Source organism: Ceratotherium simum, chromosome 2 (genome assembly GCF_057802395.1).
Source record: "Ceratotherium simum simum isolate JZ-2026a chromosome 2, ASM5780239v1, whole genome shotgun sequence".
NCBI lineage: Eukaryota > Metazoa > Chordata > Mammalia > Perissodactyla > Rhinocerotidae > Ceratotherium > Ceratotherium simum.
In genome coordinates, this window is record NC_141901.1 from 19,091,324 (window position 1) to 19,104,539 (window position 13,216).

Consider the following 13,216-nt stretch of genomic DNA (forward strand, 5'->3'; position numbering starts at 1 on the left):
GAAGGAAAGACAGAGATAGAAAGAACATGAGAAAAGTAACCCTCTTCCTGGTAAGGAACAGATCAAGAGAGGCCGAATGGATTAAGGAATTCAAAGATAAGAGAAAGCTAGATCAAGAGTTTTGCTGTTTCAGGATCTTTGGGAGATACTGGTATATCCTGAAACAAAGGTGGGAAAATTATTTGAATCAGAATATTAGGAATTGTAATGCTTGTTTCCATTTTCTCTAAAGATACCAATTAAAATATATAAATCTCGGAGGATATAGGAGATGATCAGCTATTAGTGCACGAGTGTATCTTGGGGATTTGAGGAGGTTTGGTAACTCTATCACTTGCCATCATTTCTTAGCCTCCTTCACTGAACCTTTTCAAGTTTCTGGTCTCTAAATGTTAAAGTGCCCTAGGCTCAGGCCTTTGAGATTTTTCTTCTTTATACTCACTCCCAAGGCATCCTCATATGATTCTGTGGTTTTAATCATCATCAATATACTGATGACTCCCAACTTTATGTCTCTACCTCAACCTCTTCCATGAATCCAACACTCATATTCAACTGCCTACTTGACATCTCTGCTGAGATCTAAAAAGCATTTCAAATTAATATGTCCGAAAAGAACTCTTTTTTTTTTTTTAAGATTTTATTTATTTATTTATTTGCCCCCCAAAACCCCAGTGGATAGTTGTATGTCATAGCTGCACATCCTTCTAGTTGCTGTATGTGGGACGTAGCCTCAGCATGGCCGGAGAAGCAGTGTGTTGGTGCGCGCCCGGGATCCGAACCCGGGCCACCAGCAGCGGAGTGCGAGCGCTTAACCGCTAAGCCACGGGGCCAGCCCTAAAAAGAACTCTTGATTTGTCCCCTAACCTCTTCTTTCTGCAGTTTCCCCCATGTCAGTAAATGGCAGCTGTATTCATTCTGAAACTCAGGCCAAAATCCTTGGAGTCATTTTTTTATATATATAGCCTTTATTTTTTAGAACAATTTTAGATTTACAGAAAAATTGAGCAGATAGTACAGTGGTTTCCCATATAAGCTCCAGTCCAGCACCGTGTTTCCCATATGATTAATGTCTTGCATTAGTATGGTACATTTGTTACAATTAATGAACCAATATTGATACATTATTATTAACTAAAGTCCATAGCTTACCTTAGGGTTCACTCTTTTTGTTGTACAAGTCTATTGATTTTGACAAATGTATAATGTCATGTATCCACCATTACATACAGAATAGTTTCACCACCCTAAAAATCCCCTGTGCTCCATATATTCATTCCTGTGCCCCTACCCTGAATCCCTGGCAGCCACTGAACTTCTAACTTTCTCTATAGTTTTGCCTTCTCCAGAGTGTTATACAGTTGAAATCATACAGTATGTAGCCTTTTCAGATTGGCTTCTTTCACTTAGCAGTATGCATCCTCACCATCATGGTATTATTAGTTTTTTTAGTTTTAGCTACTCTAATAGGTGAGTAGTAGTGTCTCGTTGTTTCTTTAATTGGTAATTTCCTAATGACATATGATTGAACATCTTTTCCTATGCTATTGTGGCATTTGTGTATCTTCTTTGATCAGGTGTCTGTTCAGATCTTTTGCTCATTTTTTATTTGGGCTGTTTTCTTTTGTTGAGTTTTATGAGTTCTTTATGTATTTTGGATACAAGTCTATGTATTTTGGATACAAGTCCTTTATCAGATATGTGTTTGGCAAATATTTTCTCCCAGTCCGTGGCTTGCCTTTTCATTCACTTAACAATGTTTTTTGCGGAAGTTTTTAATTTTAATAGAGTCCAATTAACAATGATTTCTTTCATGGATCATGCTTTTGGTGTTGTATCTAAAAACTGATCACCAAACCCAAAGTCACCTAGATTTTCTCCTATGTCATCTTCTAAAAGTTTTATATTTTTGTGTTTTATATTTAGGTCTGTGATCCATTTTGAGATAATTTTTGTAACGGATGTAAGGTGTGTGTCTAGATTCCTGTTTTTTTTGCATGTTGATATCCAGTTGTTTCAGCACCATTTGTTGAAAAGACCATTCTTTTTCCATTGAATTGCTTTTCCTCCTTTGTCAAAAATCAATTGACTGTATTTATATGAGTGACTTCTGGGCTCTCTGTTCTAGTTCATTAACCTATTTGTTTATTCCTTCACCAATACCACATGTTCTTAAATTATGGTAGCTTTATAATGAGTCTTGACGTCTGGTGATGTCAGTCCTCTCACTTTGTTCTTCAGTATTGTCTTGGCTGTTCTAGGTCTTTTGCCTTTTCATGTAAACCTTAGAATCAGGTTGTCGGTATCGATGAAAAAAACTTGCTAGGGTTTTGATTGGGACTGCTTCGTTTATAGATCTTAACAATACTGAGCCTTCCTATTCAGGAACATGGACTATCTCTCCATTTATTTAGATCTCCTATGACTTCTTTCATAAGAGTTTTATAGCTATCCTTGTATAGATCCTGTACATATTTTTGTTAGGTTTATACCTAAGTATTTCATTTTTTTGATGCTAATGTAAGTGGTGTTGTGTTTTTTATTTTGAATGTCAGTGGTTCATTGCTGGTATATAGGACAGCAATTGACTTTTGTATGTTAACTTTGTATCCTGTAACCTTGCTATAATCTCTCATTAGTTTTAATCCACCTAGTTCTCATACCCCAAAATTAATTTATCAACAGATTCTGTCAGTTCTCTCTTAAAAGTATATCCAAAATCTGTACATTTCCCACCACTTCTGCTATACTGCCATCACTCTGGTTTAAGCTGTCATCTCACCCCCTGTACTATTATAACCCATGAAGTGGTCCTCCTTTATAACACTTACCATATTTATTGCTACTCAATATATTATATATTTGACCTTTTTTGATTGTTTACTGTCATCCTTCCCCCACTAGAAAATAACCTTCACAAAAGCAGGAACTTTATGTTCATTGCTGTTTCCCCAATGCCTAGCCTGGTACCTGCTACTTGGTGTTAAATAAGTATTTGTTGAATGACTGAATGAACTCTCTTAGACCACTCAGTTCCTGCAGTAGAGACTTGCTAAATAATATCGTAAAGAACATAAGGATATGCTACAAGCAACCTTTGAAGAGTTTCTAAAAAATTAGAATGTCTGCAAAATCTGTCTACTTGCTGCAAGATTTATCACTGTTTCCCATACGTTACACTGTAACTATAATATGCATCTGGGGATAGAGAACAATCACAAGTCTGAAGAGGTGCTTTGCCGATGCCATGAATAGCCTCCTTACCTTTTAGTTAAATTCCTTTTCATCCATATCCCTCCCCCCCTTCAACCCTTCTTTTTTCTTAGTGTCTTGGGAAAAGGACTTATATTAACGGTGGAGTAAAGGGTTACTAGAACTGAGTTCCTTCTTTAGAACATTTTTAAAGACGTTCTTAGTTATGAGATTTAATCCTGAAATGCTATATATTTTTTTTGAAGGATACTTCATTATTATTTCCCTGTAATTGAAAAATATTTCCTGTCTCCAAAAGTCTATTCTTTATTACAAATTCATTTAATGACCATTATTTTATTAGAGGACTAAAGTCTAATAACTGGTAAAATTATTTCTGTCATTTGGCTTCCCTGCATATCAGGAGTGTGTCCTCATACTACCTCTGCTGGAAATCTGTTGCTGGTCAAACCCCCAATTCTGGCAACTTCTTTCAACTGACAGAGCATTTTTTCTCTTACCCTCAAAATAAAAACTTGCAGTTTATTTTAGCAGAATGGCTTCCCACTGTGGTGAATAGCCACACAGGCACTTAATTGTTCAATAAAGGCCCCTGGGATTTTAGCTGCCTTGATTTTTTTACTAGGAAGGCATTGGCATGATTCCCAAGGAGGTGGTCGTTATCCTTGAAACTTTTCTTCAGGATTGAGCCTATGAATGAATAAGGCTTCTTTGGCATCTTTGGCACCAATTTAATTTTGCATTGTGTTTCAGCGTTACATTATGGTGTGTTGTTCCAATATCATAATGAGGCAGATCAAGGAGTTAATGTTTTTCATTGATAAGGCTACAGCATATACCAGTTTGGCCACATTGAAGAGGACAGGAGATACTGCTTTCTGTGGGTTGAAATTAATAATAATTTTAACTTGTGATGCATTGTATTTCAACACATTGGTTGAAGTTAAAAGTAATGTTGTCTTCAACTGTCTTGTCCTCTGTGCAAATCTCCATTATTTAGTCTCTATTGTAGGATCGTTACAGAGAATTGAATGCTAAGATTTATGGAAGGTATTTAAATATCTTGGAGGAAGGGCAGTGTTACCTGTGTTTGCCTCAGGCTTGTCTTCAAGTTAGCTTTATTGAACTTCAGAATCACCATTTTCAGTATGCTGAGCTCCTCTGTGAACAGTTATGAGAAAGAAGCACCTGTTATAAACGTCAAATTCTGTTACTGTTGATCAACAACTATGATTATTACTGATTTATCTCTTCTTTTGGGTGGAATTTTTCCTTTGAAATATAATGAACTTAAGAGTCTGAAATTCTTGTTATTAATATATAGGTTATGTTTTTCATATGTGGATTTCTATCAAATATGAACTATAAAGAATTTTATCATCTACATTATTATTTTAGATTTGTGTGATGAAACATTTCTACAATATTTTTCCAAAGAACTGAGCTTTTAAAAATTATACACATATGGAAACTTTGTTCTGTGGTTTCTAAATTAAGGTTTCAAACTGTAAACTTGTTGGAAGTTAAGAGAGATTATACTATTTTAGTGATGCTTTATTGTTCTCAGCATCTTTACGATCATGTGTGATTTTTAAAGTAGAATTTTGGAACCTGTTGTTGTTGTTGTTAGATTGAGAAAGAGCAATGTGTTGACTTAAAGGCAAGGTCAACGTTTTTTAGGAGTTTATCAGTAAAGTATCCCATAAAGGAAACAAACAAGAAAGGTCTGAATGGGGAACAATGATGGCATTACTTTCAACATATGTTAAAAATAGACTAGAAGAGATCCTGAACAAGAAACTTTGTAAGACTTCTCAAGTGAGCTTTGAAGAACAGAGGCAGATAAACTATTTTATTCTGTTATTACTGAGAAGATTCATTGGTAGTTTTCCCTTAACACCACCAAGTAGAATGAACAGAGCTCTGAGATGGGAACTTCCATTTCATTTTTGACAGTGAGTTACCTCAACTCCGAAGACAAAACCCTCTTTACAACTTGGAGCTAATTTTCAAATGTTAGGGTTTCCCACATGGGTGTTTTGAGTAAGTCTGAAAATATTTTGCTGTTTATATCCAAGAACTCTGGAAACAAATATGAATGAGATGGAAATTTCTATCCTAAATTTCAATATATGGGCTAAAATTCCCACACAGTTTACTTTAGGAAGAAACTACACACACACACACACCCCTATGATTTAAACAATAGCATATCTTGAGAAAGGGAAAATTTGTAAAAGTTGTCTTAATAGGTCTGTTTCCCTTCCATCTGTGTCCTATCCTTGTCATAGTCTGCCAGTTAGAGATGTTTAAAGAAACTTATTTTAACTTGTGTGTATTTCAGTGGCTTCAGAATGTCACTTCCACAACAGTGCTGGCAATGAGGTTTTTGATTAATATCTGTGGTTGCTTCGTTTAAATATCTCTTTCTAAAGTAAACCTCTGATATGAACAGGAATCTAGTTAATTGTCATGCAGTTCTACATAGGTGGAAATTATTTTTTAAGGGGAAGGGGGTGGATACAAACATTATGTCCCAATTTGTAAGGGAGCAAAGTTTGGTATAGGTGCTATATAATACTACTTGTATTCAGTGACTACTTGACAGTTTGCAAAGTCTTTTCATGTATGCCACCTCATTGATCCTTGCAATACTCGTGTGTAGACATAGAGGTTTACTGTCTTCATATTACGGCACTAGTTGTTGAAGAGACTTTCTCCATTGAATTGCCTTTGTTCTTTTATCAAAAACCAACTGACCAGGCTTATAGCATGTTAAGAAGTAATATATATGACAGTATTAACACAAAGGATGGAGGAGGGAATGGAGCTATATAGAAGGGAGGAAATGGCATCAGAGAGTAACTTGAAGAAATGAAGAGTACTAGAAATATTAAATATGTAGGTTAATATATTTTTTATCCTTTCTCTTCTTAACTTTTTAAAAAGACATAGGATTATAGAAAGCAATAATTATAACACTGTATTATTGAATTTATAATATATAGACACAATATATATATATGACAATAATAACACAAAGGAGGGAGAAAGGAATGAAGCTATATTGGAGCAGTTTCTGTATTTTGTTAGAATTGACTTATTATTAATCTGAGGTAAATTGTGATAAATTAAGATGCATATAGTAATCTCTAGAACCACCACTAAGAAACTCAAAAAAGTATAGTAAAAAAACCACAAACAAATTAAAATGGTGCACTAGAAAATATCTATTTAATACAAAAGAAGGTGGTAGCAAAGGAGAAACGGAGGAACAAAAAAGATGTGATATTTAGAAAACAGTAAAATGGCAGACATAAATCTAACAATATCAATATTAATTTTAAATGTGAATGGATTAAACACTCCAATCAAAGGGCAGAAATTCTAAGACTGGATATAAAGACAAGATTGAATTGTATGCTGCCTGTAAGAGACACACTTTACATTTAGAGACAACAATTTTGGAAACGTCTTAGCTATTTCTTCTATACTGCTGTAGTTGAAATGCATACCCCCAAAAGTCATATGTTACAATTCTAACCCTGAAGATAGGAGGTGGGGCCTTTGGGAGGTGCTTAAGTCATGAAGCTGAAGCCCTCATAAATGGGATTAGTGCCTTATGAAAGAGACCCCACAGACATCCCTTGCCCCTTTCACCATGTGAGGTCACAGTGAGAAGGTGCTAGGAACCCAGAAGAGGGCCTCCACCAGAGCAGGACCGTGCTGGAGTCTAATCTGGACTTTCCAGCCTCCAGAACTGTGAAAAATATATTTCTGTTGTTGTAAGCTACCCAGTTTGTGGTATTTTGTTATAGCAGCCTGAATGGACTGAGACATACACCACTCTCTCTTTCCTTTCCTTCTGTACTTCCATTTACACATGTTAAACTGATATTGTACCAAAGACTTCTGATATTTTGTTTTTTTTAATTCGTTTTTCTCTTTGTACTTCAATTTGTTTTCTTATGACTTGTTTTCAAGTTTACTAAATCCTTACTTTGGCCGTGTCTAGTCTACCATTAAGCCTAGTCAGTACTTTGAAAATATATATTATTTTAAAATTCTAGAACATCCATTTTCTTTATAATCTCCATTTTTCTGCTTAAATGTTTCATCTTGTCATCTATTTTGTCTATGTTATTTCCTCAATACTCTAACATAATAGTTATTTTAGAGTCTTTAGCTATTAATTCCAACATCTGAGTTTTTCAACAGCCTTAGTTTTGTGAAGGTCTTCTTGTATTGACGTTTTTGCTCTTGATTATTCGGTACATTTTCCTGCTTCTTCACATAGCTTGGAATTTTTCACTGTATACTAGACATTGTGTATGTATAAGAGATTGATGTTGATGCTGCTCCCTGACCCCAAAGAGCTCATCCTTTCCTCTATCTGGCACGTAGGGTCAGGGCCTGATTTAGTCAATCTAATCAGAAGTCAAGAGAGGTCACAGCTGAGTTGCGACTTTAGCTACCTCAGTTATCTCAGTTTCAGATGTCTTGAGAAGAGGATCAGGCCTCTCTCTTCAGCAGGGCTTTTAATGAGAGCTTGCTTGCCGTTTTCAGGTCCCTCACCAGCTTTTCATGCTGTTGCTTAAATGCAGCAGAACTCCCATGAGGGAGAACTGGTGAACTGGAGGGATTTGTGTCCCTTGAGATTCCAGTCCACCATGCCAGTTCATGTGTGGCTGTTAAAAGTATTGCTGGTTTCTTTCCCCTTGTGTCCCAGTGAAGTTGTTTGCCTGTGACTGGCTCACTCCTCTAGCCACTGTGCCCAGACTTAGCAATTGCCCTCAGGGATGGAGGTGTCTGTCTCTTGCTCTCTACTTACCTGGGAAGGGCTCATTTCTCCCTGGAATTTAGTTCCTTTAAATTTCTTTGTGTTCACGTCTCTTTTATAGCTTTAAAGAAAAATGTGATATTTTTGAGCCAATCAGGTGTTTTCTCTTTGTTATGGTAGGAATGGTGGTCTTTTGAGGTCTTCTACATCCTAATTAGAAGTGGAAACCCCTCCTGCTCTGACTTTTGAATAAATAATACTGAAAAAAAAAAAAGTACACTACCCTGGTGATGATATCTTACAATTTTTATTCTTGATCTTTTTCATAGTATAGGGTAGGATAGGGGTCAGCAAAGCTTTTCTTTAAGGGCCCGATAGTAAATATTTTAGGCTTCTTGGACGGAGTGGCAAAATCGAGGCTATTATGTAGGTACTTACATGACTATTTAAAATGTACCATTTAAAGATGTAAAGGCCATCCGTAGCTTTGTGAGCTGTAAAAAAACAGGTGACTGTAGTTTGCCAAGCCGTGGTATAGATAGAGACAAGTGATAAAACAATTTGAATGTTTTAATGAACAAAAAGCAGGCAAATATCAGATGCTTTTAAGAAATTAAATTCTAGAGTGTTCTTTGGTACACCATCTACCACTGTATCTACAATAATAAGTACCAAAAATGATGATCCTGAGCTATGAAGACAAGTTGAACTTTTGTTTAGGATAATGGAATTTCATAATAAATTTTAGAAAAATGTTTGTTACAAATACATTTTAAAGTTTATATACCTGAAGAGTTAGTTATAGCCATATGGAAACCTTCATTCGAAAGGCTTCATTCATTCTGCCCAGGTTTTCTGCTACATGCCGGGCATTAAGACTTTTTTTTCTTTTTGTGAGGAAGATCAGCCCTGAGCTAACATCTGTCAATCCTCCTCTTTTTTTGCTGAGGAAGACTGGCCCTGGGCTAACATCTGCGCCCATCTTCCTCTGCTTTATATGGGATGCTGCCACAGCATGGCTTGCCAAGCGGTGCGTCGGTGCGTGCCCGGGATCCGAGCCGGTGAACCCCGGGCCGCTGCAGCAGAGCACGCACACTTAACCGCTTGCGCCACTGGTCTGGCCCCTAAGACCATTTTTTTTTAAAAAAGCTTTTACCCTCAAAATAGGTACAATCCAGTGGAATACAGACACTTAGATGTATAAATACAAGGTAATAATTACAGTAATGTAGGTTTGCACAAGGCGCTTTCATAGGGTAAGATACGTAACTTTGCCTAGAAGTTGGGGACCGTGACAGGGAAGACTTCAGAGAAGATGATGCTTTGCTGACTCTTGAAAAGGAATTAAGATTTTGCCAGGTAGACGGATTTTATTTATCCAATAAATGTTGCCTGACAGTTATGCTTAACAACTGAAGTGTTACCATATTGTTGACAACTCTTTCAAGGTCATTTTAGAAATGGTTTGACTGTGAGGAAACAAACTTAGAAACTCATTCTCTCCTGATACATTGCCTGCCTGTATAGTCGAGGTAGTGGGTCAGCAGTCTTTTGTGTCTGTTTTAACAAACCATTATCACTCTGTAACATATTATGCAGTGATTAAGTGATATTTAGCAAGAACAATTTAATTTCAGTTTTTCCAGAAGTTTATTGCTGTTTTAAATCACTTTAAAATCTCCAGTCTCTACTACAGATTAAAAAAAAGCATTATAATTATTGTAATAAGAATATTTTAAAGCAGAGACTTTTCTTTTTATACTCTTTATAGATTCAGTAGCTAATAGGATGGGTGAAGAGTGACCATAAGAATTTTTATTTAGAGATGGGAAGAGAACTTAAGGAGACAAATTACACTTTTGCTGAAGAGAATACAGTGTTGAGTTATTTACATATTCAGTTGTAGCATATTAACATGCTAGTAAATCTTTTTCCAATTTCTGGAGAATTGGTTAGCTTAATGAAAAAATATCTGATCATTTTTTATTTGCCTTTTTAAGAAAGCTCCTCTGGAGGTTATATTTTACTGAATTATTGAACACAGGTTTTATTGAGTAGGTAATGAAGATTTTTAGTTTGTGGTAAACAAAAGCTAATGGTGCTTTGAAGACCTAGATATAAGATTTGGTAGATTATTTTCCACAGCAAGCACTCTGAAATCCTTTAATACATTGATGCTTGATATATAATTTTACAAAAAAAAGTTTTATTTCTCTCTATACTTTTCTCTTAGCTTTTATTATCAGAATACATATTGAGAACCATAAAAATATCTATATTCATATCTAATAATTCTGATGCATGGAAAGACCCAACAGAAATATTTAAAAAGAAACAACTACCTGCAGAAAGATGATCATCACAGCTTATCTTGATTAGTGCCCTTCTCCCCCAAAAAACCTGAAAGAACTTTATAGCCATAGGGGAATGATCGGGTAAATTATGAATCAATAGAATATTATATAGCTATTTAAAGGTAATAATTATGAACACCGTGTAGAAACATGGGGGAAATGTTTATCATCTATTTAGGGAAAAAAAACCTGAATATGAAATTGTTCCACTATAGGATACCAAGTTGGAAAATTGGAAAATGAATACCCAGGATCCTTAGCCAATTTAGATGCACTAAACACTATTAGTGTCCCCTTCTGTAGATTCCTAAATACAGTTTGATTTTCTCAGGTGATCAGGAGAGAAGGGTGAACACAGAAGAGAAGGACTGAAAGTCAGTAGTAGCCCGTACTTGCAGGATTTTCTGTAGGAAAAGACAACTTTAAATGTTTATATTTGAGCCTTCAGACATTTCCTTAGTCAGCATTATGGATATGATGTAATTGCCTGCCTCCTTCCCAATATTTTACAGTTTTTGATCTTATTATTAATTGAGTGACTGTGAATCCTAAATGTATTGTGACTTTATTTTCAGGATAAGGGAGATCTTGAAGGCATCTCGAAAATTGCAAGGTGATCCAGATTTGCCGATGTCTTTTACTTTGGCCATAGTGGAGTCTGATTCCACAATAGTCTATTATAAACTTACTGATGGATTTATGCTGCCAGATCCTCAGGTCAGTTTTGAGACAACTATCAGTAAACAGTGAAAAAAGAGGAAAATTATGACATGATTTTAAGTGTGAATCAAGCCATTCATAGAACGGCTTCCTTTTTAATATGAAAATTCAAGAAAAAAATGACTTGATTTTCATACCTCAGAAAACTGGCTATATTTTGTTCAAAGGAACATGGTCCTAGTTGTTTTCACAGAGATAATTTGATTTCCTTACTCTATGGAGAATTTCAGAGTTTCCCAGAGTACTTCATGAAGTCGTGATGCATTTAATTATTTGATGAGTAACTGAGGTGGAATGTAAAGGCTAATAATAGTTTTAACCAAAAGAACACTTCTTTAGGAAATGTTAAGTTGGTTGACATTTTAATAAAATAAAGGTGTTAGATATGATTTCTTTACATACTTTGTTGGCATAATTGGGATAATTACATTAAATATCTTTCTAATTTTGCTTTTAAATTACATAATTTATTGGGGAAAAGGTCCATCATGATATATTTCTTTTTTATGTTACAGAATATTTCTCTTAGAAGATGACATCTATACTCTCCGGTGCTGACTTTATTCATTCAAGATTGGATTTGAGACCATCAGCCTGCTTCATCTATCATCTCAGAGATAGTCAGGGTTGACTTAGCTGGTCCCATTCCATAAGTTTTCTTTTTGAAGAATAAAACTTTCCCAGATAGAATTTTTTTTTGTTCAAAAATGTAGGGTAGTTGCTCTAGAACTTTCTTATCTGGAGACAGTTTAATTACAGTTGTATACAAGTTTATGCCTAGGATGTGTTCAAAGGGGTGGAACACATGTGTTTCTTCTGTCACCCCCCACTCATAGCTGCCTCATTGTTCACTACTGCCACTGCTAGATTGTTGAGCCTGCCACCTCCTTCCCGTACTCAACCCTCCCAGTGCATTATGGCCACTACAGTTATCCTGGAATGGCACTGCATACACCTTGACACTTGGAGAGTTTACTTCAGTCTGCTTTTTCATCCCCTGTAGAAAGTAAAAGTTTTCTTTCAATTGGTTTTCATGTTGCAATTACTGGTACTTCCCTTTTTGATTAACTTTAAGTCAAAACTAAAAATATACTCATCCAGAATGTAAAATTACATGTCTAGATTAATAGGGACCAGAGAAGTGCTACCTACAGGACTATTGGACCAAACTTTCCATTCTTATTACCACCACCCTTATTATATTATAACTTCAATGTTACAGGAGAGAGAGTAGGGGGACAGTGAGAGCCTTAAAAACATCTTTATTAAGTAGACCCAGTTATTCCACTTTTGTTAATACCTCCCAATTAAGTTGCCTAAACTACAAAAAATTATATGCACGAAGATGTTCGAAATGACATTACTCATAATAGCCCAAATTATAAATCACTTAAAAGTTTAAGGCAGGGATCAGCAAACTTTTTCTGTAAAGGGCCAGAAAGGAAATATGTTAGGCCTTGCAGGATCTCATCTCTCTCACAACTTCTCAATTCTGCAGTTTGCAGTACAAAAAGAACCATAGACAATATGTAAAGAAATGGGCATGGCTGCGTTCCAATAAAACTTTACATACAAATGCAGAGCCATAGTTTGCCAACCCCTGGTCAAGGGAAATAGTCAATAAACATATATAGCCAATGAATGGTACATTACGTACTCACTAAAAATTAGTAATGAATATAATGAAAAACATGAGAAAATATTTAGGGGAAAAAAGGAAGATACAAAAGTGTATGAATGGGTATGATTATAGCTGTAAATAACACACCAAACGTAATAAAAAGATGACAAAAGAAACTACTGTGGTTATAATAGGATGGCAGGGCAGTAAATGGATGACTTTGTCTTTCTTCAATATTTCAATTTTTCTTTATTTGTATTACTTTTATAATAAAAGTGTTTTAAAATAAAGTGTCTTGAAATCTATATTAGCTATCTATTGTTGCATAATAGTATTACCACAAACTTAGCAGCTTAAAACAGCACACATTTAATATCTCAAAGTTGGGTCCTTTGTAAGGCTGCAGTCTCATCTGAGACTTGACTGAGGGAGGGTTATTTCTTCGCTCCTGTGGTAGTTAGCAGCTTTCAGTTCCCAGTGAGCTGTTGGACTGAGGGTCTCAGTTCCTGGTGGGCTGTTGGCAAGAGA

General features: G+C 35.6%; 1 protein-coding gene across 1 annotated transcript in view; it reads left to right on the forward strand.

The window, feature by feature from the left end:
- TSEN15 (tRNA splicing endonuclease subunit 15) overlaps positions 1–12,993 on the forward strand; it is a 33,903-nt gene extending 20,910 nt beyond the window's left edge. Inside the window, exons 4-5 of the mRNA XM_004424933.3 lie at positions 10,923–11,064; positions 11,583–12,993. Of these exons, the coding sequence (XP_004424990.1) occupies positions 10,923–11,064; positions 11,583–11,603 (163 nt within the window). The 3' untranslated portion in view covers positions 11,604–12,993. The remainder of the gene's footprint in view (positions 1–10,922; positions 11,065–11,582) is intronic.
- The last annotated feature ends 223 nt before the right edge of the window (positions 12,994–13,216 follow it).